Source organism: Oryx dammah, unplaced genomic scaffold (assembly GCF_014754425.2).
Source record: "Oryx dammah isolate SB20612 unplaced genomic scaffold, SCBI_Odam_1.1 HiC_scaffold_1, whole genome shotgun sequence".
Classification (NCBI taxonomy): domain Eukaryota; kingdom Metazoa; phylum Chordata; class Mammalia; order Artiodactyla; family Bovidae; genus Oryx; species Oryx dammah.
Window position 1 is genome coordinate 97,849,268 of NW_024070185.1, and position 16,513 is coordinate 97,865,780.

Below are 16,513 nucleotides of genomic sequence, written 5' to 3' on the forward strand. Positions count from 1 at the left end.
TGGCAACTCAAACAGTAAAGAATTTGCCTGCAATACAAGAGACCTGGGTTCGATCTCTGGGTTGAGAAGATCCCCTGGAGAAGAGAATGGCTACCCTCTTGAGTACTCTTACCTAGAGAATCCCATGGACAGAGGAGCCTGGAGGGCTACAGTCCATGAGGTCGCAAAGACTAACACTTCCTTCCTTTTTTTTTTTTTAAACACTTCCTTTCTTTTCCAAGGGTTAGACATTTGACCTTGACTTAAGCTGAGGTTTGAAAGAGCAGGCTTGATATCTTTGGGCCCAGAAGGAGGCAGAGGTTGCCTTGCTGCTGTTTTAGAAAGATGAGACAGTGATGAACAAGGTCATGCAGCAGACCCCCACCCATGTAGAAGAAGCTGATAATTGTCTACTTGCTTCTCTGTTTGACTCTGGATCTAGTCTCTCCTCAGTCACATGGAGGAAACTGAGGCAGTTTATCATAGGACTCTGCAGAATCATTTTATAAGAAATGGTCTGAGGTTTTTGTTCAGAGAAGAGGGTGATTCCCTTCAAGATTACATGGGCGGGAGTGGGTAGCCTGAGAAAGGCCTGGAAATGGATGGCTTAATTTTCATTCTTTTACTGTGTCCCACACAGAAGCTCCTTATGCCCCAAACGGACAGAAGACCATGTCACCTAGCCCCTGATATGTGGACACCCTAAATTCCTCCCTGGCCCCTTGAAGGCCACCCAGGCACTCTTACAGAAGGAGGGGTGGTTTTTAGAATTTATCTCAAGGAACCTTTTTAGAGAGCCTGAATAATTCCAAAGATTCCTATGATGTCCTTATCTTGAACACATGATAAAAACACGTGAGGCTGGCTCAGGCCCATCTCAGCCTAGAAAAGGAGTGTATTTTCACAGGTGACTTGAAGGCATTAGTCTGAGGATTTTCCATGAGGCAGAAGCGCTCTGCCAAGTGAGCCAAGGGTGGCTGTGCCCGGAAACCAAGTCATGCTGCCTCCTGACGTCAAAATGATGTTCTAGCAGACCTTTTCTGGAAATCTAGAATGGAAGAAATGGGAATAGAGGTTATGAAGAACATCTCACAGGAGTTGAAGCTTTTGAGAACCAATAAACCTTCATCAAGCAACTGAAGGTCCCTAATGTGACTAGGTGACTTTTCAGGCTTTTCTGTCAAATTAGGGATCAAACCTTGCTAAAGGAGAGATCTTAAAACTGGGCAGGGCTTCCCTGGTGGCCCAGTGGTTAAGAATTGGCCTTGCAGTGCTGGGGATGTGGGTTCAGTCATTGGTCGGGGAACTAAGATTTCACATCCTCGGAGCTGCTGAGCAGGGGGAACACAACCAGAGAGCTGACGAGGCCCAACACGAGATCCCACATGATGCGACTGTGAGCCAACACAGCCAAATAAAATAAGGAAATAAATAGGTAAAACAAAACAAAAACCAGGCAGGCAGGATATAGGGTTGCCCCTAGGAGTCACAGTCCTGCATGCCCCAGTCCCAAAGTGCCCCAGGGGCCAAGGCTGTAGGTCTGGAAACGGCCCCCCTCACTGTATCCTGAACATTGGCCTGTGGGAATCATCTCTCGTGGCCACTTTCTGGGTCTGTTTGAAAGAGAAATCGAGGGTAGGAAAATCTCTCAGTGCCTTTCAAGGTCACGGGCCAGAGCTGGGCCAACGGAGGCAGCCACACTTGCCCTTGGCCACTTTTGGATGTGAGCGGCTCTCCACGTGAAACCTCTGGCAGCTGTTCTTATCATTCCCACCGGCCTCCCCAGAGAGAGAACACGGCCGACTTCTGCAGGCCTGCCTGAAATCATCTGCAGCTGCTTGCATGCTTTCAAGATGAGAATAAAGGCGTTTCAGCAGAGGTTAAGCTGGGAAACCCTCTGTATGAAATATTTTCCTTTTCATGGTTCTGGTTCCCTTAGGATATAATATATAAGCTACTTACTAGGCAGCTGGGTGGGTTGCTGGCCCACAGGGAGCTGTGGCTGTCCTCTCCAGATTATTCTACCAGCACCAGCCCTCTTGCCACCGTGACAGTCTTGCGAGCCGAACCCCCGCCCCATGCATGTTATGTATGGGATCTCCTTGGAAGTTAATTTGCTTTATATCAGCACTTTCAGCCTCAGCTGCTCATCTAGCACCATTTGAGGGCAGGAATATTTTTATTAACAGAGTAGTGCCTAAAGGCTTACTTCAAGACAATGTTTACTGAATGATAGAAAAATGCAGCTTGTTTGGAAATAATACAGAGATTTATTATTCTGTATTAGAGTATAAATTTTATCAAATGAGAGTAAATTTGCCGTCCAGTGTTACTGGCATCACATTGTTTTTGTTTGTATTATCTTCAGGGCTGGATCACAAAGATTAAGTTAAGAAAACAAGATCAAACATTTAACAGTAAATGTGTTAGTTCACGCCTGGCTTCAAATTTATTGGTTTTATGGGACCATGGGATTGAAATCCTGAAGTCCTTGGACCACTGCCTCTCGGAGGCTCAGGACAGCATGGCCACTGCTGGGATTCCATTCCCTCCCCAGACTCCTGGCTTGGTTGGGGGTTAGTCAGAAAGCAGGCCTCTATCAGGACAGAAAATCAAGGCTGGCTAAGCAAATGGTACATCATAAACCACTCCTATGCTCCATGCATTTGTCTTTTCAATGGCACCTGAACTTAAGACCCAAATCCTGGATGGTATGGCCAATCCACCACTCTAGACCTCTTTTCCATCATAAAACCCCTACTCCATCCCAAGGCAGGGAAGGGGTAAAGGGGGGACTTTTCTTCTATGCCTCTTAGGTTCCTTGGCTGGAGTCTTGCAAATTAGACTGAGAAAAGACAGGGTAACAAGAGAAAAGGAACCATATTTTTTAATGCATGCATTCCGTGCAATACACATGGGAGTACTCAGTGATGAGTAATTCAAAGGGGTGGTTAGACCTTGAATTTCTGTATTATCTCAGCAAAGAACAATTCTTTTGTAGAGAAGTGACAAGACAAAAGAAAAGGAATTTGAGCTTTGAGGGTTAGCAGATTGTGAGATGGCAACTATGAAAGTCAAAGTGAAGTCGCTCAGTTGTGTCCAACTCTTTGCGACCCCGTGGACTGCAGCCCATCAGGCTCCTCCATCCATGGGATTCTCCAGGCAAGAGTACTGGAGTGGGTTGCCATTTCCTTCTCCAGGGGATCTTCCTGACCCAGGGATTGAACCCTGGTTTCCTGCATCGCGGGCAGACACTTTAACCTCTGATAATGACAGATTGGGCTTCGCAGGTGGCGCTAGTGGTAAAGAACCCACCTGCCAGTACAGGAGACATAAGAGGCATGGGTTCAATCCCTGGGTCAGAGGCGTCAGGAAGATCCCCTGGAGGAGGGCATGGCAACCTACTCCAGTATTCTTGCCTGGCGAATCCCGTGGACAGAGGAGCCTGGTGGGTTACGGTCCATAGGGTCGCATAGAGTTGGACATGACTGATGTGACTGACCGTACGCACTGGTAGGTCAGGGCCAAGAATTAAGGGCCATCTCTGAGCTGATGAGGGTCTAGGGTTGCCTCTGGTAATTAACTTCTGTGCTTCCTGGTAGAGAGAAGGGGGACGCCTTTGCAAATGATGTCCTGCTGCTGCTGTTGATAGGTGTTCAATCGTGTCTGACTTTTCCTCTTCCAGGGTATCCTCCTAACCCAGGGATAGAACCTGAGTCTCTTGCATCTGCTGGGTTAGCAGGAGGATTCTTTACCATTAGCACCAGCTGGGAAGCCCTTGATGTTCTGCTTCTGGACAAATAAGGGAAAAGCAGAGAGAGAGTTTTTTTTTTTTCACATCTGCTTCTTCACAGTTGCATTCAGTTCAAAATAAGCCCATGCCAAAGGACCATACTTTGGGGTGGCAATCCTAATTCCATTTATCAGCTGCCGATGTTTCCTACTGTTTTCTGTCCTTGCTTCTCTTGCCCCCACCCCAGGGCCTTTCACATCTTCCTGGAACAAGCTTCGGTTCTCGCCATGGCTTAGTCAACTCGGCATCTTTCAGATGGCAGCTCAGTTGTCACTTCCTCACCAAGGCCTCCCCTAGCCCCCCTGACTAGCTTAGTTACCCTGTTAGAGAGTGTCAAGGAACTCAGTGCCTTTTTCCCCAAGCATTTATAACAGAGGCGACTTCACATGTATTTGTGAAGGAAAAACATCTTGCTTTACACTCCCATTAATTTCCAGAGGGCAGCTCCCTGCCTGGTTCTCCTCATGTGTCCCACCCAGTGCCCAGCCCAGCACCTGAGACGCAGAAGGTACCCGTTTGCCAGAGCAAGTGAATGGGTGCAGCTAAGCACCTCCCAACATTCACCGGGCCCTCCCCTCCCCCCAGTACCCAGCTCTCCTGCTCATGGAGACTATGGAGCCTATAATAAGGTTTCAGCCAGGGAGACAATAAGTAAATGAACAGCTCACATGTCTTAATAGTAAATGTTAGTCGCTCAGTCGTGCCTGACTCTTTGCGACCCCATGGACTGCAGCCCACCAGGCTCTTCTGTCCATGAGATTTTCCAGGCAAGGATACTGCAGTGGGTCGCCATTTCCTTCTCCAGGGGATCTTCCCAACCCAGGGATCAAACCCGGGTCTCTTGCACTGCAGGCAGATTCCTTACCGACTAAGCTACAAGGGAAGCCCTACATGTCTTAATAGTGGTGCTAAATTTAGAAACAGAGCTTCAACCATAAAAAAAAAGAATGTAATCATGCCATTTACAGCAACATGGATAGACCTAGAGATTATTATAGTAAGAAAGAGATTATCATAGTAAGAATCATATCACTTACATGTGGGATCTAAAAAAAAAAATTATACAAATGAATTTATTTACAAAACAGAACAGACTCACAGACAGAAAACAAATTTATGGTTTCCAAAGGGGAGAGGCAGTGGGGGAGGGACAAACTAGGAGTTGGGGATTAGCAGATACAGCTATTATGTATAAAATACACAACAAGGTCTCAGTCTATAGCACAAGGAACTATATTTAATATCCTGTAATAAGCCATAATGGAAAAGAATATAAAAGGAGAGCTAGCCATGTCTCACTTCAAATTTCCAGACTTCTAGACCTCAGCTTAAATAGCTCCTCTAGAGAAGAAGGGAATTCCAAAGATGCAGCTTTTAATCAAGCCTTGATCTTTGACCTCATGCAAATTCTGCTTAGAAAGGAATTAGAACCTAGATAGAGTATGGCTGTTGCAGAGATTCTTCTTTGCCGTTTTCCCTCTGGCTGTTTTTTCTACTTTGTCCTGAATTTTTATCTTGATGGCAAATGTCTCTTATGAATCCATGTTGTGTATGTAAGTTGCCCTAACAGGTTTATATTTTTGTTTGAAATTTGATCTGCTGTCTATAGAGGCACTAGAACCAAGACCTCCATGGTTAGAACTGAACCCCTTTGAATGGAGAGAAATTATTCACTTTTTTGGCAAAAGATCCATTTTTAATTTCGATTTCTTTCTTGCTCAGCTTTTTCTCTTGGCCTTATGAACTTGGATCCATTGTTCCCATCTCCTTTATGGCTGTGCCGTGATCCCTTGAACATCTAAAGGGGTGCCATCTTGTAGGATTTCTCAAGGGTCTCATCCTGAATCAGTAGAACTTCTTGAATTGCCTCCTGGAAGCTCCCATGTTTCTCTATGTTTGTCACTTAGACACAGTTCTCCTTTTTTCTCCTTGCTTGTAATCTAAATGCGGCCTAGGAAATTTACAAGAGTTCAACTGTTTTTTGTTTTTGTTTTTTTTTAAACAGTAAGGTATCATATCTTGAGTTCAGTTCAGTCTCAAACTGGATTCTGTCCAGATTCCTTGTTTGGGTTTCAGAAGTTTAGCCCCAAACAAACGGAGAACTATACTGAAACAGGTCCAGATCTGCTAATGTTTGAGATTCCTCCCAGAGCACAAATGGTCCCTCACTTGAAGCTCCCCTAAGTGCAGTTCTTGAATCTTCCATCTCTGTGTTCCCAGTAAACACTCATGGTAGAAACAGTTAACAATTAATCTGCTTGTGTTCTAGTGACTTGAAAACTAAGCATCAACACTTCTGAAGCCTCTTTTTATCAAGGTCTGAAGGTTGGTTTTCATAGCTGATACAAGGCCTTGGTTTATCAGCTCCAATGGTCTGGAAATGCCTTAGACCTGAATATTTGGGATGAGCAGAGTGTGCTCAGCTTAGGAATTCCAAGAAGGCAGAATCAAGATAGAGAGCAGCCAAGGCTCCCAGGTGTGAAATGAAACCAGTTTCTAAACCTGATTCTTCTGCTTAGTCGTAATATTTAACACTTGGACTCCCTTGAGATTTTTGCACCTGGTTGGAATATTTTGAACCTTGGAATAATGCTTCTTTGTGGATTTACCTGTGAAACATAACATAGTTCCAAGCTATCTCATAAGGCTGCTGTTGAGATCTTCAAAATGTTGATTTTATCTTCCTGGTGCTTCAGAAGTATGAAATGGTATCCTCAGACTATCTGGGCCTTTTCTCTCCATTGAGATCTTCGTTGACAGATGGATCAACTAGCTCAAGTTAGTGATACTGTCTCTTAAGTGATGTACTGCGTCATATTACCCAGCATCCCCATTTTACAGGAGGAGAAATAAAGATGGCAGAAGGAGCAAGGCTAGAATCCCTTCCTTCTACACTGTAAATTCAGGCAAGGGTCTATATACCTCTTAATGGTTAGTTTTCTGGAGTTTCACCTTGAAAGATAAGTAAGTCAGAAGCTTGAATACACATGTATCCTGTGGCTCTTTTGAGACTGGCTTGCAGTAAACCCCTTGGGTTACTTATACCAGGAAAGGGCACACAGCATGAATGTGTGATGTAAATGCTTGCATTGTAGTTCCCATGCAATAGCAATAATCTATGCTCATGGTTCCCATAAGGGAAGCATCTAAGTGTTGATATTATTGCAACTTAAAATTTGGTTGCTTTGTAACTCCTACATGGGAGTTGAATCAACTTCAGTGCACTTGACCAAAGTTTTTGCTTTTTCTATAGTTTTGGAGAGGTTTTGTCATTAATGGCAAGCCACTTCAGTATTATTGCTTGGAAAATCCCATGGATAGAGAAGCCTGGCAGGCTACAGTCCATAGGTTTGCAAGAATCAGACATGACTTAGCACTATCTTTCTTTCTTTGTCATTAACAGGTGGTAGTTGTTTTAAAGGACTTGGTCGTTTAAAAAAATAATTAGTAGTTAATTTTTAATAATGTCCATTTGGTGGCTACAAATTAATATATTTTAAACCCCCTGTTATTTGACCCCTATTCATTTCCTGCTCTTGATTGGTGGTGAACAGCAAGGCTAATGAAATGCCTAAGTACTGCTGTGTTCCACAGCTCATTACTCTAGGGAGTTGGTCTTTTTTTTTTTTTTTTTTAATGTAGGTAGACATAAAATTTATCAGCAGGCAAATCCATGAGGAACTAACTTTATTACAAGGATCCTTTTAGACTTGCAGATTCCCTCAGCTAGTTAATTAATTTTGCACAATCATCTATTTGGTTTTTATTCCAAAGCTTCTTGCCTAATGCTGTAAGAAGGCTCTGCTTGATGAAGCGGTGTGGTCCAGTTGTTTTTTATTTTTATATTTCCCTCTCTAGTCTAATGCTCTTTTTTACCTCTCCAGATTCTTTCAAACTCCCTTACCCCTCTTACGTACAATATAAACACACAAATTATCACAAGTCACCAAGAGCCTTAGTGATTTGAGAAATTATCAAGTGGCTACATTGCATATTTTTGCATTGACGACTGTGTTTCTTTGGCAAGCATGGTTTAGATTTTTTTGAAGCGGTACACCTCGGGTCCATCAGGTTGGTTTTCTCTGTAGTCGAGGTGCTGGTGGAATCCTCTGGGTCACAGCAGGCTCACAACTCTGATCCCCAGATGATGAGACCCTGTGATTAAGGTCTGAGAGAGCTGACTACAAAGGAAACCAGAAGTCCCGAGAGCCAGACCCAGAGGTGGCTGGCAGGAAGAAGATTCTAATCCAGAAAGGCAGCTTCTGGGAGTGTGAAGTGAGGTTTAAAGGGGAGGGACCACATGTCTGACCACCTCAAGGCTCCTCCCAGCATCACCTCTGGTGGACCTGTAAGCCTGCACCCTCTCTTAGGGGAGAAGGGAAGCCTCCCTTTGGGCTTGTGCTAAAGGAAAGCTACTGGGAAGACAGGCGATGGGAGCTCAGTGCTTTTTCAGTCCCAGCGCAGGTGCCCCGAGGCTCGTGTTGCTTTGTGTGTGAGCACAAGCACGTGTGTTCCCAGACATCCATCAACAGTGCAGAAATTGGTTGCCATTCAGCTCTCAAACAAATGGTGAGTTTATTAAACCACAAACTGCTATCTCCACTAGGAAATATTCAATTCCAGCCATTAGCCCTGACGGTTAAAGAGCCCCCTCTCTTTCCTGTCTGCCTTGCTCTGTCCCTAAACAATGCTTTGATGTGCCTGGTGCTCCTAGTGGAAGATAAGTCATCAATTAACCCAACTGGAAGGTTCACCTGAAAACAGACTTTTCAAAGAAGGGATTATCTCTGAGTTGTTAACCACGGATTGACGTTATCTGTCTGGGATATGTTCTTATGCCAAGGCTTAATCTCCACCTATGTAACAAAGGTGCAAAAGTATTCTAGTTATTTGGTTTGTTTTTAAAGTCACTGTAGAAATTGGATCTTAGATCACTTGAGGCTGGGGTAGAGGTGGCCATAGTCTTTCCCGAAGAAGTTAGCATTTTAATGCCTTCAAGAATTGGTCCTAATACAATTAAGTTATTAGGGTGTTATTTTTTAAAAAACAAAATATAACAGAACCATCTATTTTTAGAATTCTATTAGCAATATTGTGAATTTAAGCATAGTGCAGATGCAGCAAACCTGTAATTGTGTGCTTGGGATTTGCAAGTCAGAACAAGGCTTTTTTTTCTCCTTCCCCCAGATACTTTTGAACGCTGACAAACTGGCATTGATTTATAACTTTTCAGGAAAATATCATTTAAATAAGTTAAGCTATTTCACTGTTATTTTCTTCATTCTGCCTTTAGTTTTCTAGCATGCTTATGAGACCAGCAAGGGGCTATAAATTTAATTGCAAATCTTTAGAAAGCAAAATAGGGTGGTCACTCCACTATCCTGATATTAATGCAATTAACAGTTATTTTATTTTCTTCTGATCTTTTTCCCCCTATGTTTGCTACAAAGATATAATCTGTCTACCTAGCTTCTGCTTCCAACGTGGTTAGCTTCACAGAATGTTTTAGAAATTATACTCCCTAACTGCTTAGTGAGTACAGAGTTTCTCTTCGGGGTGTGATGAAAAAAATCTGTGGTCATGGTTGTACAACATTGTGAATGCCAATGCCTTGCACCCTTAAAATAGTAAAAATGGAAACTTATAAATATTTTACCACAATAAAAAAAAAGTATATGAAAGATTTGAAGATGTGCCTCCAGATTGATTTTTCTTGGTCTTTTTTTTTTTTTTTCTGTTTTGAGAACTAAAGCATTGACAGATTTCAGAGTTTGCTATGGGCTGGAAGGAAATTTTAGGGTGAAGTTTATTTTTCACAGAAGTCAAAAACTTCAACTTTTCGATACTGCTTAGGGTTTGCAATAAACCTGTCATTTGGAGGGAAAGTTTCGGCAGTGGGGTGGCATGTTATTATAACATCAGAAACCTTGGAGGCTGCGAGGTGTTGTTTCAGGTCGAGGTCATTAAAACCCTCCCAGGGACCCAGAAGCCTCTGAGGGCAGTGCCGACAGTCTTTGATTGACAGTGACTGATGGTGAGGTTCACAGGCTCAGGTGAGGAGAACCCTGCCCTCAGGGAGCCCCAACAGTGACCCAGCAAGTCCTCTAGAAGGAAGCGGAGATTCACAGAGCCATTCATTCTGCAAGGCTGTTTCTCACACCCAGAGACTTGGGGTGGATTGGGGAGCAGGTTGGACGTGAGGGAGGGGAGGGCCAGGTCTGAGGGACCAGCCAGGGATAGACTTAGGAAAGTAGGGGACTTGCCTGGTGGCCCAGTGGTTAAGACTGTGCTTCCAACGTAGGGGGCGCAGCTTCAGTGCTTGGTCAGGGAACTGAGGTCCCACATACCAAGCAACGTTGCCCCCAAAAATAAATAGGGAAAGCAGATGAGGTTTGGGAAGGGTGGCGGGCCCTTAATTCCAGACTCAAAGGTTTCTGTTAGGAAATAATCCACGAGACACTGATTACAGCCCTAGCTGGGCCAAGCTGTGGTGGGCGCAGGAGGGGCCAGACACAGACCACAGTAGCAGTCCTGACCTCCAGCACCCGCTGGGTGAGGTTCAGATCGCTGACCAGGGGTGCCCTTCTGGACCACACACCTGACTTCCTTTGCCCCTGGGAACCTCCAGTCCCAGAAGTGGTTGTTACGGTACATTTATGTTCCTGAATTCTTAAGTACTGCATAGAAGGATCCAGGCTTACAAAGAGGAGGGCAAGCTAGTTGTGTGAACCTAACTGGGCTCCATGTTTTAAACGGTTCATGCTCTCTCAAGTGCTTCCTTTTCGTTCTTATCCCAATCCCTGAGATTAACTGGCCTAGTACCTGATTTGTTAAACATGAATTAGAGAGTGAAATCAAGCAGTGATTTTAAAGAATACTTCTTATAGCAGGCTCAGCCACATTACTGAAAGGAAGCATGTCAGCAATGCCTGCTGACATGGAGGGGGGCTAACTTGGTGAGGAGGTGACAAACTTCTTGGTGCCACTGCAGTTTTTTGCAGGTAAAGCCTTGCTCTCTCTCCCTTCCCCATCCTCTTAATGGCCACCATGCCCAGCTAAGATGAGATACAGGATTTTTTTTGTTTGTTTTTTTGCAGGTCCTCTATTAACTCTTAAAAAATTTTTTTTAATTGAAATATTGATTTACAGTGTTATGTTAACAAGTTTCAGGTGTACAGCAAAGTGATTCAGTTTTATAAATAAATAAGTGAATTCTTTTTCAGATTCTTTTTCTATACAGCTTATTACAAAGTACCGAGTAGAGTTCCGTATGCTATATAGTAAGTCCTTGTTGTTTATCTGTTTTATATATAGTCATGTACATATGTTACTCCCAAATGCCTAGTTTATCCCCCGCCCTTCCCCCTTTGGCAACCATAAGTTTGTTTTCTATGTCTGTGAGTCTGTTTCTGTTTTGTAAGTTAAGTTCATTTGGAGACACAGGAGTTTTAACTGTCTGCACCAATTCTAAGGTTCAGTCTGAAATCACAAACACAGGGAGCATGGCTTGATGTTATATTTGCTCAGTTTGCATAAGATGTGCTCAGAAAAACTTAGGAGGAAAATACAGGAGATTGAATGTTTTAGAATACAGCAAAGCAATTTCTTGGCTCAAGGCAACCTCTCTGTTCCATCAGCCTTCTAGCATCTCACAGCTTGAGATGTTTGTTGGTTGTGTTCCCAAGGCATTGAATGCTCCTCCCACCCCAAGCCTAGTCCCTGTTATTTCCTGACTTGGAGCCCCAGCTTCTGCCCTGCTTGCCTGGGGAGGGGTCCACATCCGGAATGGACTAGCTGCTCTCAGGTCCTTGCTATTGTGGTCCAAACTGTGTACCAGACAAAGAGACATTCTTGGGAGTGGCTAGACATTATCTAGAGAATTCCAGCCACTCCACTGAAGAGAAAGTCATTCACCTTGAGCCTTTAGAAGAGAAGTCCAGGCATCTGAAGTGGGGGCAGATGGTAGACACAGTTAAGACTACAGCTGAGACATACCTAAGAACTCAGAGTGAATTCTTAGATTCAGTGAGCCGTGGAACATCCTGTGTCTTGGGACACAGAAAGGATGTCAATATTTGCTTCTTTTTTTTTTTTTTTTTTAATATTTGCTTCTTTATAGTGAACTTAAAAGAGGTGGACAAACCATGGCTTAGCGCTCAACCCTGTCACTTAGTTGCTTTGTGTCCTTGGGCAAGTTGTTGAAGCTCTGAGCCTCAATGTCTTTCTCTGCAAAACAGATTATACCCTACTTCAGGATTGCTGTGTGGATCTCTTGAGATAATGTATGTAAAGGGCAGAGTGAAATGCCTAGACATCGTAATGTTCAGTTAATAGTTGTGACCCTTGTCATCCATATCAGTTCTATTTCCTGTAAAGGAAACTGGCACACAACTGAGGCAGCGAGCTCATGGGAAGTATTCTAGGATTCATTTAGGGTATGTGGTGAGGAAGACAAAGAATCTTGGGGCTCATCTTTCTCATGTGATGAGTCCAACTGTTCCAGCTTCTTCAAGAGGCAAGATGGTAGTTAAAATTCCTGAGACGAGCAGCTTCGCCACTTACTGCTGTATGTCTGGGGGACAAGTCACTGAAAAGTCCCTGAGTCTCAGTTTCCTGAACTGTACAATAGTGCTAGGAAGAGACCTGGCCTCCTAGGGTGGGTTTTGAGGAATAAACGTGATTCTGCTCTCTGATTGCTTAGTCCGATGCCTGGTGTATCATAAATGCTCAGTGTAAGGTTTCGATGCTCTGATCATCGACCTCAGTCGACCCCTGAGGTCTCCTGGCCTCCCAGTTTGACAGGTGCATAAGCATCGCCAGCTCCAGGACTCTGCAGCTTCAGTCTTTGCTGATCACCACCATTCCTGAGTGCTTCTGCCTGCAGCCGTGCTACCTGAGGATGCCCTGATTCCACAAGTATCTCTTTGCTCTCCCCAGTTTGTCCATGAATTTTCAAAAGTGCAAATACCCTGTGGCCACCTCCCTCTGGCAAAACTTGAAAATCCTATTATTGGCCTGCTGCCAGAGGACAGAGCAGGAGTGACCTGCCTGCCTTTGTCCAGGGCCTCCCCTGCCCTGGGCAGGTGACAAGCTACTTTCACATGCTGTCTCTTAGGGAATCTGTGTTACAGCCTTAGAAGGGAGATTTGTTTGTTTCCCTTTGCTGCCATCATAAATTACCATAAATTTAATCAGGGCTGATTCCTTCTGGTGGCACATAAGGACAATCTGTTTCATGTCTCCTCCTAGCTCCAGTGTTGCCAACAATCCTTGGCGCTTTTTGGCTTGTAGATGAATTGCTCCAATTTCCGTCTCTGTCTTCACATGGAGTTTTCCTTTGTATATGTCTTTGTATGTTCTTTCCTCTTATCAGAACACCGCACCTGTCACTGGACTGAGGGCTCACCCTAATCCGATATGATGTCATCTTAATCAGTTACATCTGCAAAGACTTGATTTCCAGATAAGGTCATATTTTGAGGTTCCCAGTGAATATGAATTCTAGGGGAGAGACCCTTTAAGCCACCGCAGTAATTAGTATACCCCTTTCTTGTCTGGTTGCTCGGTCATGTCTGACTCTTTGCAACCCATGGGCTGTAGCCTCCCAGGCTCCTCTGTTCATGGGATTATTCTTGCAAGAATACTGAAGTGGGGGGCCATTTCCTCCTCCAGGGGGTTTTCCCAACCCAGGGATCTAACCCTCATCTCCTGTGTCTCCTGCGTTGGCAGGTGGGTTCTTTACCACCCAGCCACCTGGGAAGCCCATTATACACTGTTAATAAAGGAGTAACCCAAGTTTCAGAGAGGAGAAAATCCCTTACATAGCATCACACAGTTTGTGTGATACCAGAGGATTCAAACTGTGACCTTTTCTCTAGGCTTGAGTTCTCCCCATTGGATCATCTTGCCACTCACAAGAAAGTAGAAAATAAAATAAGGAGATTAAAAAAAAAAACGAAGGCAGCAAACTGGTGAGCAGCAGTTGGCCACTGGATCAAAGGCGGGCTCTGGAGGGTAAACAGGATGAACGGAGGCTGTGCGAGTGAATGGAGACCCCTCCCCCTTTTTTGTTTTTAGTTCTCAGACTTTATCCTGTTTCCATAGTCAGTATAACTTGTTGGCTTTCAAGCGCAGTGCTTGCTCCTGGGATTCCGCAGCCCTGCAGAGAGAATCCTCAGAAATGGGACCTGAAGTGGTGACAGTAAGCCAATGCAAGGAGCACATTTCTTTGTGCAAAGTCAAATACCCTCTGTGACTCCACCTTGCCCTGACTAACTGCTAGTCAATGTTTCTCATGCATCCCCTTGGAGAAATTCCATGCTTTCCTTCTGTTGGAGAGGTTTCTTCCTGGCACTCAGAGCCACAGAAGCAGTGGACAGAAGCAGGTGACTGGCCCTCAGCTGCCGGCAGAGCCAGGCTCAGGCTGTCCAAACCTTTCCCAGTATGTGGTCCAGCATAGCCAGCCCCAGGTAAGACTGGAGAATCACAGAGCTGTGGGCAAGGTAGTGGTGGGGAGGGGGTCATATCACAGGCTCTCCCTGTTTCTGGCTGAAGCATGGGACTAGAGCAGAGTCAGAACCAAAGTAGGTCCTCAGAGTCAAGGGGAAGTTTCTCTTGGTTTGGGCTCAGTATCCCATGGAATCAGTGGCATCAGTTCACTGCAGGAGGTGGAGTCAGAAGATTTTGTGGGCCTGGCTTGAGCTTTTCAAAGTGCTTCTTGGCTACCCACTTATACCCTGCTTTTCATCAGGCCAGCGTCCCCAATGCATGCACCAATCCAGAGCAATACACTCAAAATTGATCATCTGGACTGTCAGGGGGTCCTCTCTTCCTGCTCAAGCAAGTCAGAGTGAACTGGATTGGAGGTCTGTTTGCTGCACAGCCTTTGTGCTTTTGAAGAAGCCTAAGAAAGTACCGTTTGTGAGTTTTCAGACTGGCAGTTCATAGTGACACTGATAAGCAAGATGATGAGGCCTGTTGTGTGGATGAGAGTCTAAACCTTCTAGAGCCTTCCACTGGTTCCCTTACAATCCACAGGTCTCTGTGGATCAGACCTCTTTTCTGTTGGTAAGTGGTAGATCCTTTTGTTGAATTTTCTTCGAGCTCATCAGGTATTTCATGGAAGGGGTACCTTTGATTGTTGGACTTTTCGTTCTTCTCCAGAGTTGTGAGTGTTGCCTTGGGGAAGTAAAGCCTTCCTGTGGGACATCTCTTGCCTTTGAGTGGAGAAGAACTTGGTGAGTGAGGCTGTAAAGAGGACCTGGCTCCATGCTGAGTCCTCTTGCTGACCTGAGATGCTCAGGCCTGGCCTGAGGGTTGGAACTGGGTGACGGAGGGGATCCCAAGGCAGAAATGGCACTTGGTCCAGGGTTCAGGATTGCTTTGCAGAATTATCATGCACCCCATCTTCCCAACACTCTCTGTATTTATTTATTAAAAAAAAATTTTTTTTTTGGCCACACTTCATTGCATGTGGGATTTTGATTCCCTGACCAGGGATCGAACCCTTACCCCCTGCATTGGAAGCAGAGTCTTAAACCACTGTATCGCCAGGGAAGTCCCAGCAGCATGTACTTTAAAACATTAGTGAGATGTGGTGTTTCTGCTTTCAGAAGACTAGACTTAGCAAACCCAAAATATTATTTTTAAAACTTGACTCAAAGCTTTGAGCTACTTCTCAAGAACAGAAAAAATTGATTCAAATTCACTGAGTTTGTGTATCTGTCCAGCTGTCTGTCTGATAGGTGGATGGGAAGCTACTTGATTGACTCTACTGCACAATTAAATTGAGTGCAGCGCAAAAAAAAGACTTGTTTAGATAACAAATCAGGTCAGCCTCCAATTCTTGTTCTCTGCTTGCTAATCAGAGCTTGGAAAACTTTGTAATGGGGTTTTCCTATGACATATCCTGTCTGTGACACAGTTCATGAAACTCTATGACATTTGACTCCCAGAGAGGAATCTGGTTACTCATAGAGTGTTTCACAATTTTTCTGGGAATAGACAGCTCATGGAAGGAAAATGTCCATCTATAACAGATTACAGTGTCATGCGATTGTGTAGTGTGAGCATATGATACATTATAGCACAAAAAGCCTAACTTCCTCCAGGGAAGGTCACGTTTGAAGCACACTTGTCCATCATGGCTGAGTAAAGGCTTCCCTTCTCACCATGGAGATGGAAATTGGAGATTGAGAGATGTTATAATACCTAACAGGTAGACAAGATGGTCTTAAGTCTGCGTGTATTTAAACATCAAATTTGTAACATTTATTGATGTATGATTACTTTCAGTGATTAGTTTTCTAATTATAAAATTAATACATGCTCAATAATACAAACCTTTATAAAAGTTATAGGTTTCACTTCAGCTTATCACTCTGCCCTCAGCATTTGAGTTTCCCCATTTTCCAGGGTTGACCAGTTAATATATTGATGTGATTCTTTCAAATAATATGTGTGTAAATGGTATCCTTGGCTTTGAGAAAGTGATTAATCTTCAGGTGTATAATCTGCCATCATGGTCCCATATTTCCTTTTAGTTCTTGCCCATATCACTATTTAGGTTTAATGTACTTAATTTTTTTACAAATTAATATATGCACATGGTTGAAAATTCAAAAGGTGTAGAAGGGAACACAGTGAAAGAAAAGTATTTATACATTATACATAACCTGAAAACTAATACAAATATGTGCATGTGTGCGTGCTAAGTCACTTAAGCCATGTCTGATTCTATTC

General features: G+C 44.0%; 1 protein-coding gene across 7 annotated transcripts in view; it reads left to right on the forward strand.

Annotated features, from left to right (window-relative positions):
- The window catches only part of PALM2AKAP2 (PALM2 and AKAP2 fusion), a 507,547-nt gene that overhangs the window by 440,624 nt on the left and 50,410 nt on the right, over positions 1-16,513 (forward strand). Inside the window, exon 1 of one of the 7 annotated variants that reach the window (XM_040237473.1) lies at positions 4,302-8,341. The exons of the other annotated variants lie outside the window; for them this stretch is intronic. Within the exon in view, the coding sequence (XP_040093407.1) occupies positions 8,339-8,341 (3 nt within the window). The 5' untranslated portion in view covers positions 4,302-8,338. Of the gene's footprint in view, positions 1-4,301; positions 8,342-16,513 lie in introns of those variants that run through there. 7 annotated transcript variants of the gene reach the window in all.